The sequence below is a fragment of the Schistocerca nitens genome, chromosome 3 (assembly GCF_023898315.1).
Source record: "Schistocerca nitens isolate TAMUIC-IGC-003100 chromosome 3, iqSchNite1.1, whole genome shotgun sequence".
In the NCBI taxonomy this organism is placed as follows: domain Eukaryota; kingdom Metazoa; phylum Arthropoda; class Insecta; order Orthoptera; family Acrididae; genus Schistocerca; species Schistocerca nitens.
The window spans coordinates 805,864,217-805,888,195 of NC_064616.1; the positions used below are offsets into that span (position 1 = coordinate 805,864,217).

Consider the following 23,979-nt stretch of genomic DNA (forward strand, 5'->3'; position numbering starts at 1 on the left):
TAACCGCTTACGTTCCCGTTTGTGTTTTCCGTCCGAGTTATCGGCTGTTCTGTCGGACGACGCGCGGGCTGTCGAACTCTTTTTACTTTTTATCCGTAGTAGCAATATGGCGAAGGCCATTTGCTTTTTGGTTCTGGACCTCCGTTTCTCTACGGCGTACTTTATAGACCTTTCTGCACGTCCCTGTTTTTAGCTTTCTTCTCTTATGATTCTAGTTGTTTGTGCACCCTAAAACAAAACAAACCGGATAAGAGGTGCATCAGTGTAGAAGTGAAATGTCACACCAGCTGGAAACGTACTTCAAATTTAAAGTACACGGGACTGTACGAGTCTTGTAGACAAAAAATCTGCATTGCGCAAGAAGGCATCCTGAAATTCTGGCGGTATATTGACCAAATACAGTGTCGCATCCATCCGTAGGGAAACGGTGCCAGCAGTTTGACCGAGGCTACACAGACGCAGCTGATGATGCTGCCGAGGAAGGAGGGAAATAGACATCGGCCACAGGCAATCTTCTTGGCAAGCTGAAAGATCATCTTGGGGAAAGAAATTCTCCAACGATGTAGACATTCATACGGCGATTCTCGAATTGCTCCGTAACTGACGAGTGTATTTCTATAGTCGAGGAATTGAACGAATGGTAGAACGTTCGGATCGTTGTATACAGACACTTGGTGACACTATTCACCAACATTCTCAATTATTTGCGTTATTTTTAAGTGTAGTGCAGCAATCGATGAGTCACTTTACCTGGCATAATAAAATCCTACTTACTTTCGGAAGTCTCCTCGTATATACAGAACGTAAATGATCACTGTATACAACGTGACACAGTGGTGTAGGTGAAGTCGAGACGTACAAATTGGTACAAGGCATTTGTGGTCCATGGAGCCGGGAAATAGCCTCAAATTCGCCTAAAAAAATCTCCTAAGCTACAGGGATGTGAACCGTGCGAGATTTTGACAAAAATCGTCCTAGAATCTTAAAAACTCCTTGTTCTTGCACTTAAGACATGTGACATTTATTAAGTGATTTAGGTTCCGCCTTTTTGCTAACACACTTTTTTTGTTTTACCCAAACATGTTTTAGCACTTCTGTACCATAATCAGTGTTTTTTTTTTATTGAAAGCTGTAAAAAGTGAACGAACTTTAGGTTGTAACTGATCTATCAAAGTGAGGCCCAAGGAAACTGTTTGTTCGTTTCGCTTCGTACCGTGATTTTACGTTATATGGTTTTTCAGGTTTTCTGCACTGATAGATTGTCATCTGCCATCCAAACGATGTAAATGTTAATTTAACTGGTGATGTTGGGGTAAAAAGAAAAAAGTGTGTTTGCAAAAATACGGATCCTATACCATATAATTTAGCTGCAAACACGGAAAAAAAGAAAAGAGCTTCAGATCCAAAAGATGAATATGTAAAATTGATGTGTGCGTAAATTTTACCTTAAAGTATTGTGAATTTGAACAGGATAAAATTAACAATTAAATCGTTTTGTTTATCCAGCCGTCTTACTGCGGAACTACTGTACTTCAAGGGGTTAATTGAAACCGAATTGTAAACGTAACTAGTTTTGGCGTAACGTTTACAAAAGTCTTCTTTCATTCATTACCCTCGCGGGAAAGCTTAAATTAATAATGTTAGCGAAACAGCAGATTAAACTGGCGGTTAAGAGAACGAGAGGGTACTGAAAATCGCTCGCCTGCACTGTAGCTAATATGTATTTTCTAGTCCAATTTGAAGTTATTTCCCGGATCGAGAGACCGCAAATGTCCTGAATCAAATTGTCCGTCTTGACTTCCCCTACACCACCGTGGTACTTTGTAAATAGTTACCGTTTACACCCTGTTTCGAAAAAATAATTACTTTTTCTCCGTCGAGTCGTAATCACTTAACGTCTGCCCTGTCTTCCATCACCGTTGTAGCTGTAAGGTAATTTGAAAGGATGTCAGTCTTCGCGCAGTTAGGTACCATTTCTTATGTAGTTTAAGTGTAGGTAACTGACGAATGCGTGTGGTGCAAAGCGTAGTGTTTCTGTTGATGACAACGAGAGAAAACCGACACGGTGAAACGCAGTGCCGGCACAGACCCTGCTCCTGTGGAAGACCACCGAGGGGGCCATCTGACGGACGGATTACAGCAAGTGTGACAAGTCCTCAGTCCTCAAGACGCTGTGGAGAGGTTTTAAAATGGAACGCAGGAGATTTTTGCAGAGTGTGTACCCCGTCCCCTTCTTTTCGTGCCTACGAAATACTGGCGACGAAAATTTCTCCGACCACCAGGATTGGAATCGGCTACGGCGTGGTCGAGCGCCAACGCACGTGCGTACGGCAGCGATCTCGCCAATGGCGGCTGATTTCCATTCCTCTGAAGCTGCCGCACACCATGTCACACTCCGGTTTGTAGTATTCTTAAGTAAAAGGAAGAAACATCAGTGGCCTCTAAAATTTGGAGAGGTTAAAATAACAGCTCCTGGTGAGTTTTCCGGGTTGGAATCTTCGTTTGGTACAAATTTTCTCGTAAGCCACGGCGTACTCATTTCTCGATCTCTTTTGTCTTCTGGGAAGATACCGACGACCTTCATGTCTATATTAGTGATGTATTCCATCTCTGCTTTGGTCGTCCACAGAGTTGCCTTCCTTTAGTTCCCAGGTTGCAGGGCCGTTTTAGCAATTGTAGGGGACGCTGTATTCGTGTCTATACCAGCGATGTCCGTAATGGGAGACACACACCAAATCTTTACTACCCTGCGTTGTAAACAAGATTATGACTCGTTGAGGAAGTCACTGCAACCGTTATTGGTCCGGACGATACCGTATAGAAGGAGCGAACAACTTCTCTGCCCAAGTTGCGAGTGTAACAAAATCCGAAGTCACGAGCCTGAATTATGTGCTTAGTGAAACAGGTCCATGTGTCCAAAGCAAATATAAATAACACAGCAGGGTCGTAACAGTAGACTAACGTGGTGCGGGGTAAACAGTTTCATACTGTGTAAACGAGCTTGCAGACCCCTTGCTGCGCGGTCGTATGTTATGAATCGGGGCGAGTTGCACGGTTCATCGAAGGATTTTTCCACGACCACCGTGAGGAGCTTCGACACTAATTCTGTGAGTCAGTACCTTGACACAGTCTGAACCTCCTATTATTCATATTGTCTTGCGGGGGAAAGGGGGAGGGGGGTTACAAAGGAAGTCTCCGATTGATAGAATAGATCCCTTTGTTCGTAATTAGGAGGAAGGCAAGGCTTCAGTAGGAGGGCCTCTGCTAATACACTGCATTGTTGAAACCAAACTTCGAGTTGAGGACAGATTTACTAACCTCACCGGTACCTATGTACCAGCACCAGTTCCCCTTACTTTGTCCTAACAGTCCTAATGGTAGTCAGTAGAATCTTTCTTTAGTCTGACACAAATGCTGGTTTTTCTAAATTTCAATAGTATTTTGCGAAAAGATCATCATATTTTCTCCAAGCTCGCGGACATTACCATAGCTCTCTCGTACCGATCAAACTGACCGGTAGCAAATCCAGCAGTATAGCTTCTTTCTTGCTTCGATTTCTTCCTTTAATCCGATCTGGTTTCAAACAGTATTTAAGAATGCGTCACACGAGTGATGTGTGCGCGGTCGCCTTCACATGTGCGCTCCGCGTGACAGAACTTCCCCAATAAGCCATAACCGACCATTCGCCTTTCCTACAACTGACCTTCTGTGAAGTTTTATGGCCAGTGTTGCATCTAATACAGATCTCCGAACTGAGAAAGCAATACACTACTAAATAAACTATCTGTGCACATAGGCAGTACTCTGCAGATTGCGCCATACAACAGATTTTCCTTCTAGAACAAGTTCTGGTTGTGTAATGATGTGTTCTCAAGTGTTGTTCACACGAAGGTCGGAATAAAACGAAATAAATGTTAGGTTATAAGACCTGATTAGCAACCGTGTAGCTACACTACTGACAATTAAAATTGCTACACCACGAAGATGAGGTGCTACAGACGCGAAATGTAACCGACAGGAAGAAGATGCTGTGATATGCAAATGATTAGCTTTTCAGAGCATTCACAAAAGGTTGGCGCCCGTGGCGACACCTACAACGTGCTGACATGAGGAAATTTTCCAAGCGATTTCTCAAACACAAACAGCTGTTGACCGGCGTTGCCTGGTGAAACGTTGTTGTGATGCCTCGAGTAAGGAGGAGAGAAATGCGTACCATCACGTTTCCGTCTTTGATAAAGGTCGGATTGTAGCCAATCGCGATTGCGGTTTATCGTATCGCGACATTGCTGCTCACGTTAGTCGAGATCCAATGACTGTTAGCAGAATATGGAATCGGTGGATCCCAACGGCCTCGTATCACTAGCAGTGGAGATGACAGGCATCTTATCCGCATGGCTGTAACGGATCGTGCAGCCACGTCTCGATAACTGAGTCAACAGATGGGGACGTTTGCAAAACAACAACCATCTGGAACAGTACGACGACGTTTGCAGCAGACGGACTATCAGCCCGGAGACCATGGCTGCGGTTACCCTTGACGCTGTATCACAGACAGGAGCGCCTGCGATGGTGTACTCAACGTCGAATCTGGGTGCACGAATGGCAAAACGTCATTTTTTCGGATGAATCCAGATTCTGTTTACAGCATCATGATGGTCGCATCCGTGTTTGGCGACATCGCGGTGAACGCACATTGGAAGCGTGTATTCGTCATCGCCATACTGGCATATCACCCTGCGTGAAGGAATGGGGTGCCATTGGTTACACGTCTCGGTCACCTCTTGTTCGCATTGACGGCACTTTGAACAGTGGACGTTACATTTCAGATGTGTTACGACCCGTGGCTCTACCCTTCATTCGATCCTTGCGAAACCCTACATTTGAGCAGGATAATGCACGACCGCATGTTGCAGGCCCTGTACGGGCCTTTCTGGATACAGAAAATGTTCGACTGCTGCCCTGGCCAGCACATTCTCCAGATCTCGCACCAATCGAAAACGTCTTGGTCAATGGTGGCCGAGCAACTGGCTCGTCACAATACGCCAGTCACTACCCTTGATGAACTGTGGTATCGTGTTGAAGCTGAGCTGCATGGGCAGCTGTACCTGTACACGCATCAAAGCTCTATTTGACTCAATACCCAGGCGTATCAAGGCCGTTATTACGGCCAGAGGCGGTTGTTCTGGGTACTGATTTCTCAAGGTCTATGAATCCAAATTGCGTGAAAATGTAATCACATGTCAGTTCTAGTATATTTGTCCAATGAATACCCGTTTATCATCTGCATTTCTTCTTGGTGTAGCAAGAACACTGCCTATCGGTAACTCCTCATACATGGTTGCTATAGGATGGAGTATTGCGTTGGAAATTTATTTAAACTTCAGGTTGAACTTTACTTTGCTTCTACATACTTAATTTCCAGTTATCCATGAACGATAAGCGAGCCAGCACAGGTCGTAGCCCACGCCTCAATGGTCCTATTCTCGGGAATGCTGAGAACGCCCGCAAGCGACGATAAAAATCCTGCGAGTAATCCCTTCCGCGCACCGCGCTTCTGTGAAGCCTGTTGCGTCATGTAACACCTCGGATGACGCAGCAATGTCTAGCGGACGGCTAGTGGCTTCAAGACGCAGTCTTTCCTTGTCGCGCCGAAGGAGATTACCGAGAGAAGGGCCCTGGAAAATCACAAAGGCAAAAAGAGTTGTATGTCTGATCCAACCATTCATTTTATTTCTAATTCAGAATAACAGTCCACAAAAATGTCATTGTTGATAATTAATATTTCCAAGACTTCTGGCCTACGCTCAGTTCTTATGTCGCGTGATGCCTTTTTGAAATGCCAATTTATGAGATTATTCCTCCTGCATTTCACTTAGGTTCAGGATAGCACCTTGAGAGACAGTGCCAAAATTTGTTTTTGGGCGTCCTGTATCGAAAGCTATGTTACATATGATGCGTATTTCGTAAAAAAAAGTAATACGAAGATCGTGATAGCTTCTTTCACTAAATACGCCTCTGTAACCATCATGTTTGCGTACGAGGAAGGAAAAGACGCGTAACTATAATAATTTTTATTGAAATATCATAGAGCTAGAGGAAAAGTATTATAAAAGGAACTTGGAAAATTATCTACAGAATTTTTTGTTGAGTGGAGCAATGCTTGGTTCTGCTTCACAAGAAAGGACAGCAGCAAAGCGACAAAGAAACAGTACACCTAAAAGCCGCCTCCTCTGTAACGTAAAAGATATTTATTAATATTATCACATGCTGCGTACGAAAAAACACTCAATTTTAATCAATCAAAGGAATTAGCCAGTTTTAGAAGCAGACACAGCGCAATGGACAGTTTGCAAGTTACGGATGAGAGCGGAGTAATGAGTTTGAATTAATACTGTGTGTGGTACACGTAGTTATATTTTTTGAGAAATTTTCGATCCTGTTTCAATAAAATCTGTACTTGCAACATCTGGCAGCAAGCGACTCGCTCAGTCTATGTTCATACACAGAATGTTCACAAATGCCACAGACTTCATCAGAATAGAGAGATGTGTGAAAGTGTGTATGGCAAGGAAACTCCGTATTACCAAATCTATTCTGAGCAGCCCAGCAAGATGTTTTCAGGCATCTAAATCGTGAAAAACTTGTTAATGGTGCCTCCCAAAATTACCTTCGTTTTGTGAATATCATTCTTCAACAAAAAATAGGCGAACGAAAGAGAGCATGCTTGAAAGTACGCCTGTAAATCATTTATAGTAAGACAAAAAAAAGGATTAGCACTACAGCGACAAGAAGGCAGGACAAATAAATAAATAACTAAGTCATAGAACAAGTTCATCTCGATGTGGGGGATTTTTTTTGTCACGAACAGAAAATCAGCATGGTAGGGTTCGCTGATGATACAGCAGAGGTCGCCGAAGTTAGACAGGAACAGAATCCGTTGCTTAATGAATCACCGTCATAACTGGTGGCTATAATACGCACGTATACAAAAAGAAAACTCAGGTAATGGTGTGTGCACATCAGTTGAACGTGCTGGATAACATATTATTAAACTTGGACAAGAGACTTCCGAAGATGTAAACCACATTTGCTATCCGGTAATATAATAATGGAACATGCAGGAAAGACGTAGTACCAAGGTTTCTGTAAGGTAAAAGGACTTTATAAAGAGAAACAATTGCTGTCATCTATAAATACGAACGTTGAGGCCAGAAAAGAATTCAAGAAAAGCTATATTAAGAGCACACAGATGGACAATGAGAGTGAAACGATAGGACGCCTTTAAATGTAGTATTACATGAGACAGCTGACGATCAGACGGGATGACCGAGTATGGAATGAGAATGTCCTGCTATAACTTGTCAAGAAAAATGCCCATTAAAAATGCATTGAATCAAAGAATTTGGTTTGGCCCATAATACAATATGAGTCGTTGCTGAAAACTTGGTTGGAGAGATGATACACTGAAGAGCCAAAGAAACTGGTACACTTGCCTAAAATCGTGTAGGACCCCCGCGAGCACGCACAAGTGCTGCAACACGACGTGGCATGGACTCGGCTAATGTCTGAATTAGTGCTGTAGGGAATTGACACCAAGAATCCTACAGGGTTGTCCATAAATCCATCTGAACAACATGTTGCAAGGCATCCCAGATATGCTCAATAATGTTCATGTCTGGGGAGTGTGGTGGCCAGTAGAAGTGTTCAAACTGAGACGAGTGTTCGTGGAGCCACACTGTAGGAATTCTGGACGTGAGGCGTGTCACATTGTCCCGATGAAATTGCCCACGTCCATTGGAATGCACAATGGACGTGAATGGATGCAGGTGATCAGACAGGATGCTTACATACGTGTCGCCTGTCAGAGTCGTATCTAGACGTATCAGAGGTCCCACATCACTCCAACTGCACACGTCCCACACCATTGCAGAGCCCCCACCAGTTCGAACAGTCCCCTGCTAACATACAGGATCCATGGATTCAGCTTTAAGACATGTTTTGGACAGTGACAGCCCAATTTATCCATGTCTACCAACGTCATTTTTACTGGAGGCCATGCTTTGGACATCGGCATTCCAGTTAATGAGCTAACTGACGAACTAGTCACAGAATCAATGGGAATGGAAAACTAGAACCAGAATTCTAAGTGCTAACATAAGGTCACCCATGAGATGCCACATCCAGAGGACATGGGAAGAAGAATGGCAAAAATACTGCTCAGTCCAATAAACTAGAACAATCAGTAACACCACCAAGGGCTAGCAGACATCACTATGAAGCTCAAGAAGAGCAACTATTAGCTTATTCCGTCTCCGAATCGTACATAAAAATTTCTTAATAATTTGCACTACGGAGGGAAGGACCTGCAGAATACGTTTGTGGAGCAGCCCTAACCGTTCGGCAAATCCTCTAAGATTGCAAAACAAGACATGCGACGTCGCTTGGACCTAGAAAACCATCTACGATAGTTTACAGCAGGTGGCGTAACGTACTGCTGCTCCTACGGAATGGATATTTCGACAAGATTTATAGTCGTCACGTTTAATGTCGGCTAATGTCGCTCTCGCCACCGCTCTATTCCCGATGCGACATCATTCTTCGTTTCGAAATAGACTTCAGACATAGACTTCTAGAACATAGTAGGTAAGAACGAAATGTTTTGCTTATGCAATGACAGTTATGTTTTTTTTATTGGAGATAAAATCTTCTGTGTTTCTAAGTCGCGTCTGTTTCTCTTCATATTACTTCACGACTTGAAAAGAAGAAATTCGAAGAGCAAAATGGCGCGACTAAACAACCTACAAGATTTTACTTCACTGACAAGGGCCACGAAAGCCTGGAGATATATGTATTCATTAATTTAGTTATTCATGTATGAAATGTTATGCGTGCGATAGCATTATTGCTATGAAAAAGAAGTCTCGCACATAGGTCCTCAATACTACGAGACCATTGAGGGAATAATAACACTTAGTTATCTTTTAAAGTTATCTCATCGTCATCATTATCTACTGGACGTTGATAAGCATCGGCAGCTATTCGCGACTGACTCTGGCGTGGTGCTATTTTTCCCCGGTCAGAAGCGCTAGCGAAGTCCATAGCAGAAGTGTTCGTGACCAGTCTCACCAGAAGTGGCCCTTCAACCGAGGCGTCCCAAGAAGTGTTCCCTCAAGGGCCACTTCCCAACAACTCTCTCTCTCTCTCTCTCTCTCTCTCTCTCTCTCCCTCTCCCTCTCCCTCTCCCCCGCTCTTCCCTCCCTCTCCCTCTTCGTCTGTCCTTCCCGTCCTCTGTCCCACAAGATCCAGCAAACCTTACACTGGCTTCATCTCTCTTGGTTTACAAATTACGTCTTTATTATCTTGCCACGCTTAGAGTTGTAAGACCTCCTCTTACATCCAACCAAGTATTCTTAATGCTGAGGAAATCAAAGCAGGAGGATAAGTATATGCCACAGTCACATACGAGGTAACAGTGAACAGAAACCAAAAAACATTATTAAGTTACCTGGAAAGAACAGTTTTTTTACAGACACTGAACCGTTTTAATTCGTGGTTTGAGAGCCAAAAATTCTATTTTAGCTATAAAAAAATGGTTCGAATGGCTCTGAGCACTATGCGACTTAACTTCTGAAGTCTCAGTCGCCTAGAAGTTAGAACTAATTAAACCTAACTAACCTAAGGACATCACACACATCCATGCCCGAGGCAGGATTCGAACCTGCGACCGTAGCGGTCGCTCGGTTCCAGACTGGAGCGCCCAGAACCGCACGGCTACTCCGGCCGGCTTTTAGCTATAATTCCTCACTCAGTGGCGTTGCATATTGCATACGTTCTAGACTGTCCGTCATAGATAACTAATGTACGACAGCCAGATACATTTATGAACAACTTGATGTTTCAATAAATCAATCTTAACTTTACGAACTCCACTGAGAACAGGCAACAGAAATCCGTTACCCACCTCTCTTCACAAACCAAAATTACTCGCCCGTATTCACTTGGATCTTGTCTTACAATCTCAGAGGGAAGCTCGAATGCTCGTACGATGCGTAACGCTAAACTACCATTTGTTATTTGACCTCAGTAATACTTTCGCTTGCATGTGTAAATTTCAGTGTGTCTCCTTTTTCTTGACTTAAACGGTTGCGAATTCGCGAATCTTAAAGCTTCACATAAGCAACAGCAGCAAACTGTCAAAGGTCTACACCAATAACAACTTCCTCGACATCAGAACTGTGAAAGTCAGATAAACTAGGCTTCGCACATTCACGATCAAAGCTAAACTTCGAAGTATCTCGCCTTGAAATCAATGGCAGCTTGAAATAATAGGCATTAACAAAAAAAAGTGCACCAACGGCATAATATTAAACATTTCAAACATCTGAACAATAACTAAATATTCAACAACGATCAATACACCAAACTCGTCTCTCTTTCAGTAGCACGCAGTCAGTGTAAACACGTCCTTCCTCGACGAGGCCTCGAGCCCTTCTACCGATCGAGCTATCGAATCACGTCGTTCATTTTTCACCCATTTTCTTGTGTTCAGATAGTTTTGTCTACCGAAGGCAAGGAGCACGATTCGACTTCCGTCCCGAACGCAGTCTTAATCTATCACAAAATTTTCAAAATAGAAGGTCCTCCACTTGAGTGCCAAAAAAAAAATCTGTTAAATTTCGGTTGTACAATAAAACATACAGACTTAAGGCTGTCATTAAAAGAAAGGCGTTTTTCGTTCTGACGAGATATTTTCACTGAATTTTAATCAGCAGCTTTCTGCTCCGAATGCGAAAATATTTTGTTGATTCGATCTACATACGCGGAATTGACCATTGTAATAAAATAAGAGAAATCAGAGATCACACGGAAAAGATGCTCATTTTCCCATGTGCTATTAGAGAGTGGAACAGTCTACAAATAGTGTGAACTATGAACCATACGGCAAGCACTCAAGTGTGAATTGTAGAGATGGCGACCGGCCGGAGTGCCCGCGCGGTTCTAGGCTCTACAGTCTGGAACCGCGCAACCGCTACGGCCGCAGGTTCGAATCCTGCCTCGGGCATGGATGTGTGTGATGTCCTTAGGTTAGTTAGGTTTAAGTAGTTCTAAGTTCTAGGGGACTGTTGACCACTGCAGTTAAGTCCCATAGTGCTCAGAGCCACTTGAACCATTTCAAGAGTTGGCGAAAATGAAGTTCATACTGTATGTTCTTGACAAAGCTCGTCTAGGTAATTCTATACGTTGCTGCGAATTGAAAGGATGGAATATGTGTCGTACAAACTTTTTAAAATCTCAGTATTTATTTGCTTGAGAAGATTACAGGGTGGTCACAAACAATTTAAATATCTTGTGTTGTAGGGTAGACTGTGCTGAGGAATAATTTTTCAGAAGAAAGTTCGATACGTCGTGCCGTTTCCGAGTTAACTAGCATTTGGGTTAGCCAGTCAGGCCGTTTCGCGCGCGAATTCAAACTGTCCGCCAGAGACGGTGTCGCCCAACGCATTCTTCGTGTGGTTTCTTAAAACCGAGCTAGAGAGCGATATAGAAATTAAACGTGGGACAGTAATATGGACTGAAACCGAGCCAGTGGTTGAGCAATCTCGTGCTATATCATCTACGCTATGAGAACAACTGGTACTAATTGTATACGGCAGGCCGCTTGAATTCGCGTGCGCAACGGCCTAATTGGCTTCCTTGAATGCTAATTAACTAGGAAACAGCGCAACGTTTCGAAATTTTTTCTTAACAATTATTTTTCAGCGCAACCTATCCCGCAAGACCCTTACAAGATTTTCAGACTGTTTCTGACCACTCTGTGTACACGTAAACAGAACACTGCCAGTTATTATTCAGCGCACTTCCTCTTAATTATTGCGGATCATCATCTTTTTGATTGGCAAAAAACATAAAAACTGAATTTCACACCCCCACTTCAGTGAATGTGTTTCACTGTTGAAGCAATATTATTTTTAAAAAACTTTGACTACTATTTATATTAATATGTTATAATTTATACACAGTGCGCCCTTTTCTTTGTTCGGGTACGTATTGCCAAACATAAATTTTTTTTCGCTTTTAAGATATTGGCTCTGTTTCATTGGAGAACACTTACACAAAAAATATCAGTTCCTCATGCAACCTTCACAAAGCGTCACGAAAATAAAGCAAGAAATCCAAATAAAATTTTATAAGAGACGAAAGTACAAAATCTACTGCAATAAGAAAAGCAGGTGTGGCGAGACTAAATGAACTGCACATTTTAGCGGGTGAGGCCACAGTCACGTCAACGGCAAAACTTTCTTGCAGAGAATCCTTCAAGGTAATCTTCAGTGCCATTTATTTTTGTCAGTAGTTGGTGTGAATGCTGCGGTTAGAAATTGTGAGGTGTGTAGACTTTCCTTGACGTGGTGTGAATCGAGCTTTATGCGATGCTTATGTGCCGCCTATAGGCCTCACATACTGATCCGATAACCAGTTTCTAACATTCTAGAACTTCATCTTCGTAATCAGGGCAGATATGGGCTACATAAATATTCTTTCAGAGATCTTGGAAGTTGTTGAAATTCTGTCTCTTACGGGATATTGTGTAAGGTAAAAAATTTCAGCGTGCTACAGCTATATATCATGCGTTTCTTGCCTCGTACAGTAGAAAGCGCAGCCATAGGCCAAACACATCGTGGAGAAGCCTCTTACGTAAGAACATAAATTAAAATTATCCATAATTCGCAGTTGTGGGCGCGACCGTATTGAATACACGGGAAATGTAATACACCGCGACTTCGGTCACAAATATTGGTGCATTGTTATGTTTGATGCAAAAGGGTTCTTTTTTTAATAAATTCGTGAACATATGCACGTTGCGCGTAGTGATGTGTTATTGTGAAGTGCAGTTTTCAACCTTAAATACCAGTAGGAATGTACCTCGCAGCTGCCGCTCGCTGTGGCCGATGTGCGATGAGCATAAATCTTCCATATTCTGTATTTGGTGACTTCCATACATTTGTGTGAAATGCTCGTAGCTAGTCTGACTAAGCTGATAAGGTTAAAGATCAATTTCTACCCTTAACTTGTCTCTCACAGAGACGATTTCCTTGTGTACATTAATATATTAAAAATTATCCCACCAACTTGCTGATATCCTTCATAAAGAGCTATTTATGCTTCTGTAATGATTGGAGCACATGTAATTCAAAGTGCAGATTTTATTTCTTCATGTTGAAGTTTGAATGTCTTAAAAAAAAACCTTTCCTGATGTTAAACTTAATTCTTTCTGGTAATTTACTCAGTAACACTCTCTTCTGTTGTATTTCTTTAACATGAGCATAATTGCAATGATCAAACTGTTTTTGTTTAAATCATTTCATGTATAACATGTGTACATGGTTAGAACATGTACTTAGTATGTGTTTGGAATATGTAACATTGTTTCTTTAATAAATGTTTTTATATAAATGAAAAGCAGTTCGAGGCGCTTCAGTCCAGAACCGCGCTGCTGCTACGGTCGCAGGTTCGAATCCTGCCTCGGGCATGGATATGTGTGATGTTCTTAGATTAGTTAAGTAGTTCTAAGCCTAGGGGACTGATGACCTCAGATGTTAAGTCCCATAGTGCTTAGAGCCATTTTTGTACCGAGCAGCTTCTCTGAAACGCACTTTCCTACAACTTCATCTCGTTGAAGAGTAATAAATCATTTGGAATCACTATGGGACTCAACATCTGAGGTCATCAGTCCCCTTGAACTTAGAACTACTTAAACCTAACTAACCTAGGCCGGCCGAAGTGGCCGTGCGGTTAAAGGCGCTGCAGTCTGGAACCGCAAGACCGCTACGGTCGCAGGTTCGAATCCTGCCTCGGGCATGGATGTTTGTGATGTCCTTAGGTTAGTTAGGTTTAAGTAGTTCTAAGTTCTAGGGGACTAATGACCTCAGCAGTTGAGTCCCATAGTGCTCAGAGCCATTTGAACCAACCTAAGGACATCACACACATCCATGCCCGAGGCAGGATTCTAACCTGCGACCGTAGCAGTCGCGCGGTTCCGGACTGAAGCGCCTAGAGCCGCTCTGCCACCGCGGCAGGCAAGCAAATCACACGTAATGATGGAATCCGAAACGCACTAATTCATTTTGTAAGACCAATAGCTCGAATATTTGTGACTGAAGGCCGTGTTTATTATACTTTCCGCGTATTATGTGAGAGACCTTATGGTCTAGTGAACTGTATTGCCAGAACTTTTCTTCTTCACTCGAGCGTTAGTCACTAAGGGCTGTTGCGGCTCCAATCCATTTCTTCGTCGTTCTACGCTTCTTTGCTATGCCGGATGGTTGTCTGAAGCTATTTTGGAGAGCTCCTCTCATACATCTGTTTTACACGGCTTATACGTTTTTTTCCGGTGCTTGCCACTGTCTCCAGAAAACTATAAACTTCGAGGTTTTCTCCAGCTCTTTTTCTTCCTGATGTGGTTTAACCACGAGGCTGTTTCTATTCCTCAAAGAAATCATATTTCGGCTGCTTTAACTCTGCTTTTTCATGTGGAAGCCATGAACTGTGTTTCGCGTCCACAGGGACCAAGGGTATTGCCATTGTAAGGCTTTGTCTCTCTTTTCTGAATTTCCTTCTCGGCGTTCCCATAACTGTTCCACACGTATAATTACATATATCAGATTTTTTTGATTACTACTTACTTCATTTATACATGATATACGACACCCCAGGAAGTTGAAATTATTTAATATGTTGTAACGGAACAGTTCCTCAAGAAACTTAAAGTACAATGCAACTTTATTGTAAAGCTTTTGCCGAAAGTTGCCATGATGTGCTGTGCGTATAACGGAAGAATGACAGAGTTAATGTCACGCTAAACTGCCTTAAACAGAGATAGTACGAGCTGGAGCCATCACTTTAATTCAGCTACTAACTGTCGCTTCTATTTCCCTCTAATATGATATGAAATGATATTATGGCTTTATTGGCCGGGAGTTGTTCAACCGACAGGTACAAGTCTCTCTATTTGAGAACGCTTCGGCGATTTTCGCGTCTAATGAAGATGAGGACAGCACGAACTCCCACTCCCGAGCGGAGAAAATGTTCGGCCCGATCGGAAATCGAACCCGGGATCCGCGATATAGAGGCAGTGACGCTAACCACTTCTTTTCTGTCTTTCTTACTATCTTCCTAAGCCTTTGAATGGCCGTGCGCTACAGTCTGGAGCCGAGCGACCGCTACGGTCGCAGGTTCGAATCCTGCCTCGGGCATGGATGTGTGTGATGTCCTTAGGTTAGTTAGGTTTAATTAGTTCTAAGTTCTAGGCGACTGATGACCTCCGAAGGTAAGTCGCATAGTGCTCAGAGCCATAAGCCTTTGAATGGACACTCCACCCGGAGTTGAGTGCACCACGACCACCACACCAGTATTAATAACGAAAGGAAGGTCAGCATTGGTCGTTGAAGTAGAAATCTTTACGTCTGTTGCAAATCAATTTCAGTCATTGCGAGACCATCATCAGTGCTAGGGCTTTAATACTAGCACCGATGATAGTCACGCAGTGACTGAAATCGATTTGCAACAGGAATAAAAATGAAGCTTCCTGGCAGATTAAAACTGTGTGCCGGACCGAGACTCGAACTCGGGACCTTTGCCTTTCGCGGGCAAGTGCTCTACCGACTAAGCTACCCACGCACGACTCACGACCCCTCCTCACACCTCTACTTCCACGAGTACCCCGTCTCCTACCTTCCAAACTTCACAGAAGCTCTCCTGCAAACCTTACAGAACTAGCACTCCTGGAAGAAACGATATTGCGGAGACATAGCTTAGCCACAGCCTGGGGGATGTTTCCAGAATGAAATTTTCACTCAGCAGCGGAGTGTGCGCTAATATGAAACTTCCTAAACTTCCTGGTAGATTAAAACTGTGTGCCGAACCGAGACTCGAACTCAGGACCTTTGCCTTTCGCGGGCAAGTACCCTACCGACCTTTCTTTTAATTAAAAAATTTCGATTTATTTGACGAGATACGAACCTTCGACCTTTTACACGTCGGGTGAATACGCTATCCACTACGCTTTGCAATCGCACACGCCTACTGAGCTACCCAAGCACGACTCACGACCAGTTCTCACAGCTCATGGTAACTCAGTCGATAGAGCACTTGCTCACAAAAGTCAAAGACCCCAAATTCGAGTCTTGGTCCAGCACACAGTTTTAATCTGCGAGGAAGCTTCATTTCAACTCACACTCCGCTGCAGAGTGAAAATTTCATTCTAGAAATCAAGATTTCTACTTCAGCAACCAAGGCTGACCCTTGTTTTCTTAAATATATCTCTATATTTCTGCATCATTTTTCTTCTCCACTTCTGTGCGGATGTCACATGACATCTCTCAAATTCCAACGTTTATTACAGAGGGCAGTAAGTCTCCTGACCGAACATTTTATCGAGTAAAACAGAAGTAATATCCAACGTTCTCCAAGGAAGTGTTACAGGCCCTCTATTGTTCCTGATCTACATTAACGACCTAGGAGACAATCTGAGTAGCCGGCCGGGGTGGCCGAGCGGCTCTAGGCGCTGCAGTCTGGAACCGCGCGACCGCTACGATCGCAGGTTCGAATCCTGCCTCGGGCATGGATGTGTGTGATGTCTTTAGGTTAGTTAGGTTTAAGTAGTTCTAAGTTCTAGGGGACTGATGAGCTTAGAAGTTAAGCCCCTTGGTGCTCAGAGCCATTTGAACCAATCTGAGTAGCCGTCTTAGATTGTTTGCAGATGATGCTGTCATTTACCGTCTTGTAAAGTCATCAGATGATCAAAACGACTTGCAAAATGATTTAGATAACATATCTGTATGGTGCGAAGAGTGGCAATTGACCCTGAATAAGGAAAAGTTCAAATGGTTCAAATGGCTCTGAGCACTATAGGACTTAACTTCTGAGGTCATCAGTCCCCTAGAACTGAGAACTACTTAAACCTAACTAACCTAAGGACATCACACACAGCCAGGCCCGAGACAGGATTCGAACCTGCGACCGTAGCAGCAGCGCGGTTCCGGACTGAAGCGCCTAGAACCTCTCGGCCACTCCGGCCGGCCTAAGGAAAAGTGTGAAATTACTCACATGAGTACTAAAAGAAATCAGCTAAATTTCGATTACACGATAAGTCACACAAATCTGAAAGCTGTAAATTCAACTAAATACTTAGGGATTACAACTACAAATAACCTAAATTGGAACGATCACATAGATAATATTGTGGATAGAGCAAACCAAAGACTGCGATTCATTGGCAGAACACTTAGAAGGTGCAACAGGTCTACTAAAGAGACTGCTTACACCACACTTGTCCGCCCTATTCTGGAGTATTGCTGTGCGGTGTGGGATCCGCATCAGGTGGGACTGACGGATGACATCGAAAAATTACAAAGAAGGGCAGCTCGTTTTGTATTATCGCGAAATAGGGGAGATAGTGTCACAGACAAGATACGTGAATTGGAGTGGCAATCGTTAAAACAAAGGCGTTTTTCGTTGCGACGGGATCTTCTCATGAAATTTCAATCACCAGTTTTCTCCTCCGATTGCGAAAACATTCTGTTGGCACCCACCTACATAGAGAGAAATGATCATCACGATAAAATAAGAGAAATTAGGGCTCGCACATAAAAATTTAGGTGCTCGTTTTTCCCGCGTGCCGTTCGAGACTAGAACGGTAGAGAGCTTGAAGGTGGCTCATTGAACCCTTTGCCAGGCACTTTGTTGTGAATAGCAGAGTAATCACGTAGATGTAGATTATGATGATGATCAAATGATGAGGACAACACACCCACCCAGTTCCCGGGCAGAGAAAATCCCCAACCCGGCCGGGAATCGAACCAGGGACCTCGTGATCCAGAAGCAGGAACGCTCGCCACTAGACCACGAGCTGCGGACGAAACTACATAAAATCATCCCCTCCAAAATATTCACACACAACTTGGTAACATAAGAACTAGAGATAAATCAGCTGAAGCGCTTTGCTATAAACAATATTCAGTGAGCGCATGTATTTACAGCACTGGCTCACAAGGCCGATTTCCACGCGACACAACAATACCTCACCAAATGAAACACACAAAACTGGACTAAAGACAGAAACATATTCATTCATGCATTTCAGTCAGCACAAATACACTTTATTCACTTACTCTTAACCGTACAGCATTGAACATATTAAGTGGTAATCTGAATAAACAACGTCAACTAATTGCAATGTAGTCGCCTAAAATATATCTTAATTTAAAAACACAAGATGCCAGGTGCAATGCAGCACGATTATGATTACGACTTTGAGCTATCAAACATACAATCAAGTTTCCATACCTGATTCTTTACTTTAACTATGAGAACTAGTGTATAGCGCCTCATTCTTTTATTATTCTTGAAGACAGAGGAACAAATTTCAGGCAGGGGAGGACAAAGTTAATCTCACAATAATCACAATAGTCTGAGATTAGGTGTGTATAAAGTTAAAGTGGTCAGTTTACAAACTGAACAGAACCGAACTAAACTGCGGCAGTCTATCGACATACTACCGTAGGTGTAGAGTCGTAGGAAATGCTGCCGACGTCTCCGGTTTCGTCAAGAAGCGAATCCTCACTCGCTTGGTCGTCTTGAACATTCTCCAGTACTGCTACGAGAATATAACAGGTACAGATTACCCTCATGATGTTTCTAAATAACGAATGACCACCACTTATCAAATAGTTCACTCACATTCCAGGCTCTCTTTTTGTCGATGACTTCGCGATCTACTGCAGTGCCCAGAGAACATGCCTCCTGGAGCGCTGCCTTCAGCGTTGTCTAGACAGCCTATACTCATGGAGTGTGGCAAATGGCTTCCGGTTCTCTGAAGAGAAGACGGTTTGCATCAACTTTTGGCGATATAAAGCGTTCCTTCCGCCATCCTTACATCTCGGTCCCGTTGTTCTCCCCTTCGTGGAAACAACTAAGTTTCTAGGGCTCACACTGGACAGGAAACTTTGTTGGTCTCCGCACGTCTCTTATTTGGCTGGCCGTTGTACACGTTCCCTTAATGTCCTCAGTGGTTCATCTTGGGGAGCGGATTGCACTGTCCTGCTTCGCTTGTATCGGTCCATAGTCCGATCAAAGCTGGATTCGTCTGCTCGGCCATCCCTCTTACGCCGTCTCAACTCCATCCACCATAGGGGGTTACGACTTGCGACCGGAGCATTCTACACTAGTCCCGTCGAGAGTCTATATGCTGAAGCTGCCGAATTACCATTGACCTACCGGCGCGACGTACTGCTTTGTCGGTATGCCTGCCGGCTGTTGTCAATGCCCGACCACCCCTCTTATCAGTCCTTCTTCGCCGATTCTCTCGACCGTCAGTATGGGTTGTATGTGTCTGCCGTGCTGCCCCCTGGAGTCCGCTTTCGTCGCCTGCTTCGACAATTGGATTTTGCCCTCCCTACCACCTTCAGAGAGGGTGAGAGCCCGACACCACCTTGGCTCCAGGCTCCGGTTCATATTTATCTCGACCTCAGCTCGCTACCGAAGGAGGGTACTCCGGCTGCAGTGTATTGCTCACGGTTTGTCGAACTTCGTGCGCGACTTGCCAGTCACACCTTTATTTACACTGATGGCTCCAAAACTGACGATGGTGTCGGCTGTGCCTTTGTCGTCGGGGCCGTCGCCTTTAAATACCGGCTCCTCGACCAATGTTCCAGCTTTACGGCCGAGCTTTTTGCTCTACATCAGGCCGTTCAGTATGCCCGCCGCCACCGCCATTCATCGTATGTACTCTGCTCTGATTCACTCAGTGCTCTTCAGAGCCTTGGAGCTCCATATCCGGTCCATCCCTTGGTGCAACGGATACAGCAGTCCCTCCATTCTTTTGCTGCAGATGGCTCTCCTGTCAGCTTTCTGTGGGTTCCCGGCCAGGAATGAAGCTGCCGATGCTGCAGCCAAGGCTGCAGTCCTCCTGCCTCGGCCAGCCTCCCATTGTGTCCCGTCATCTGACGTTAGTGGGGATGTTTGTAAGAGGCTTGTGTCGTTGTGGTGGGATACTTGGTCATCCCTTCAAGGAAACAAGCTCCGGGCAGTAAAACCGCTCCCAACTGCTTGGACAACGTCCTCCCGACCATCTCGGCGAGAAGAGGTCCTTCTGACCAGGTTGCGGATTGGGCATTGCCGGTTTAGCCACCGCTACCTGCTCTCCGGTGACCCAGCCCCGCAGTGCCCTTGTGGTCATGCATTAACAGTGCGCCATGTTTTATTGTCGTGTCCCCGTTTTAGTCAATCTCGTGTTGCCTGTCTCTGCCATCTACTTTACAGGATATTTTAGCTGATGACGCTCGAGCAGCTGCTCGTGTTCTTCGTTCCATTACTTTGACTGGCTTGTCCAAAGACATCTAACTCTTTCACTCTGCATCCTTGTAAGAACTTTCTGGTGTCCGACCCCCCCCCCCCCCCCCTTGAGTTTTACTAGATTCTATGTGCTCTAACCATTGTGACTGGGCGCTAATGACCTCAGTATTTGAGCGCCCTTAAACCCAAAAAAAAAAAAAAAAAAAAAAAAGAAAGAAAGAAAGAAAGAAAAAAAAACATTCCAGGCTATTGCGGGACCTCTTTTTGCCATGGCGTGTCTGTACTTCCCTCACACGCGACGAACAGTACTTTGTAAGTACGAAATTGATTAACTGACCACCCGCCAAATTGTGTGTTCGTCAAAAAAGTTTTTACGCTGAGGTTTGCGGTCTGTTTCCGTATTTTACGTAGTTACACAAGCTGCTAACACAGAGCATCAAAGACTTGTCGTATTTTAGCATATGCACAGTTCGTAAAGGCTACATATATTTGTGTTAAAAAAGTGTCTAATTTGTTTTCTACCATAACTTTGCACCTGGGATTCTGAGCGAAAAAAATGACGTAAAACTTTCTCTTTTCACGGCCTTGATCCTGTGAGCTGTTTGGTCCCATTGTGCGAGTTTTACGTCCTCACCTAAAACAGTATGATTGTGTAAATCCTTTTGATGTACCCCAGGTCTTATCTCGTCCTCATAAAGATGTGTTGAGTGTGCATTCTTTCTTTATTTCATTGGTATCGTTTGTACTTAATTAATCACTGTATTTTAGATATTAATGATATGTTTCTTCTAATATAGCACTGATACATAATTCCGCAGTTATGGTATCTAATTTATGTTGTATGCAAATAAAAACTAAGTTTTCCTCTAAAGATGTAATCTTTTCTTTTCTAGCATGAATGGCGAGCTGCACAATAACTCACAGTCTCTTGTTGAGAAGAAGAACAACGAACAACCATGCAAGAAAACAGAATTCGATGCTTTGTTTCAATACAGCAAACCACCAAAACCAGGTAACTTAGTTCTTACAATTAAGCATTAAATTCGTCTCCCTAGTCGAACATAATGCAAATACAACTATACTTGTGTTAAAATGCACAGACCATTATATGGCCTGTACCAGAGCGTGCTTTAGGCTGGTTTCACTCGTCTCCCTTTCTTAGCTGGGCGATTGTTTACTCATCTATAATTCATTTTGCACTCATATAAACACGTCGAGTTAATACAAGAATAAAATATGTTTAATACTTTGAGTGCCATCTCCGTAGTATTATGCTGTCTTCAGTGTTGGAAGAATGCCATTCCGGTAATATTACGAGCATGTCATTCTGTCGAACATTGAAAACGTAATATTACGGGGGTGGCACTCAGTGTTTCAAGCTAGGTAACAGATTTACACCTCCAGGTTCATCATGCAGTCCCTACTGTGCTCTTTCGTATATCGTGTTTCAAAACAAACAAACACACACACACACACACACACACACACACACACACACACACACACACACACACACACACGCACACACACACGCGCGCCAGAATAACCGCTTAACCCTACTTGAAACGTTTCTCTTTCGCAATTGCTGCTCTCGTAGATTTACTAAATAAATTAGCAGATCTCTTTCTCTTCATTTATGGTGGCCCGTGAAGTAACTCTTACAGGTGAACAAAACTAATGACAGTTCCCTGAATTCTAAGAAGGGAACAGTCTGATCACCTACCCGGTAAGAAGATTACCTTGGTGGGGCCATTTTATTGAGCTTCGAACAATAATTACAAGATATTACACAGAATTACGTACGAGGGTTGGAACTTTAATAGTGGCAACTATTTATTTACAGCTCTTACAAAATAGATACGTGTTTCGAAGTTTTATTGACCTTCAAAGTAGTCACCAGCATTGTGCATAGCCCTTTGCCAGCGATGTGGAAGTCGTAGGATACTCTTGGCGGTGCCAGTTGTGTTGACAGCGCGAGCGGCACTGTCTATTGCCCGACGAATTTGTAGCAGTTCTCAAGCGAATGCCGTGAAGTGTTTCCTTCAGTTTAGAAATCGAGTTGAACTCACGATGCTTAAGCCAGAGGAGTGCAATAGTGGTATAGCACTTAGCAGCGCCATCAGTCAAACAAATCAGTAACAGCTTCCACTGTACGTGCTTGAGCATTGTCTCGCAAAATGATGGTCAGGTCCTGCAGAAGGTGTCATCACTACAGTCTCTAAGCTGGCCGTAAGTTGTGTTTCAAAAATGAACAGCATAGAGACAGAAGTGATGACACTTTCTACAGGACCTGATCATCATGTTGCGGGACAATGCTCAAGCACGTACAGTGCAAGCTGTTACTGATTTATTTGACTGATGGGGATGCTAAGTGCTGTACCACCTACTGCACTCGTGAGTTCAACTCGATTTCGGAACTGAAGGAAACACTTCATGGCATTTGCTTCGGAACTGCTACGAATTCATCGGGCAATAGACCGCGCCGCTCGAACTGTCAACACAACTGGCACTGCTAAGAGTATCCTACGACTTCCACATAGCTGACAACGTGTTATACACAATACTGGTGACTATTTTGAAGGTCAGTAAAACTTTGAAACACGTATCTATTTTGTACGAGCTGTAAATAAATAGTTGCCACTATTATAGTTCGAACCCTCGTAAATATTCTTCCCACTTTATAAGTAAGTTCTGGAATTCGATTTCCGGTAACAGTGATATAAAATATGCAAGGTTGCAAGTCTATCACTCTCTGTTAGCCTGTCGATGGAGGCTGTAACGCAAGGAAGGCAGAATGAAGGAAGATTATGGTTTAATGCTCCGTTGACGACGTCGTTAGAGACAGATTGCAAGCACGGTATTCGTCTCTGTTGATTTAGGGAGATCTAAATCTGAATGTCCGGACAAGGATTTGAAACCAACTCCTCCCGAATTCTAGCCCAGTGTCTTAACAACTGCACCGCTTCGCTCAGAGACTGAATTGCTTCAGACTTTACCTTACAATAGGATATAAAGAGTTGCGATAGAATGCGTAAGGAACACATTAACTCCGGGAGGGTTTTTGACAGTTTTTTCTGATATTTCTCAATATTTGGAAACCGGCTGAGTGACGGCGATATTATATGTGTGGCACAGAGTTTTACCATGTTTACTGGGATGTCGGCAAGCAGGTCACGTGGCCAAAGGTCCCAAGTTCGAATCCCAGCCCGGCACACAGTTTTAATTCGCCAGGAAGTTTCACATCGCCGCACACTCCGCTGCAGAGTTAAGACCGATAATGGGCTACACGAACTGTCAAACAGTGACACTGGCAGTCGTATTGCAGAATACACCGATGAGCCATAACATTATGACCACTCTCCATAGCGAATTTAAACGCCGCCTGTTACCGTTACGGCCTCATGGCGCGGCAAGGAAAGCATATAAGCGGAGCAGAGAAGAGTGGGAAATCATTCTAACAATGAAACTGGCCGCAAATGTTGAAAACCACTGACATGAGCGACCCTGACAAAGAGTAGACTCTTATGGCTTGCCGCCTGGGAACGAGCATCTCGGAAACGGCGAAAGTGGCCGACCGATGTTTACTTTCCTCAGTAACAGCTATTTTATTCCGAATCACACATTGTCAGT

At 43.7% G+C, this 23,979-nt stretch overlaps 1 protein-coding gene across 4 annotated transcripts in view; it reads left to right on the forward strand.

The window, feature by feature from the left end:
- The window catches only part of LOC126248831 (sulfate transporter-like), a 531,455-nt gene that overhangs the window by 341,719 nt on the left and 165,757 nt on the right, over window positions 1-23,979 (forward strand). For all 4 annotated transcript variants that reach the window (XM_049950245.1, XM_049950247.1, XM_049950244.1 and 1 more), the window contains exon 2: window positions 21,243-21,361. In XM_049950245.1, the coding sequence (XP_049806202.1) occupies window positions 21,243-21,361 (119 nt within the window). The remainder of the gene's footprint in view (window positions 1-21,242; window positions 21,362-23,979) is intronic.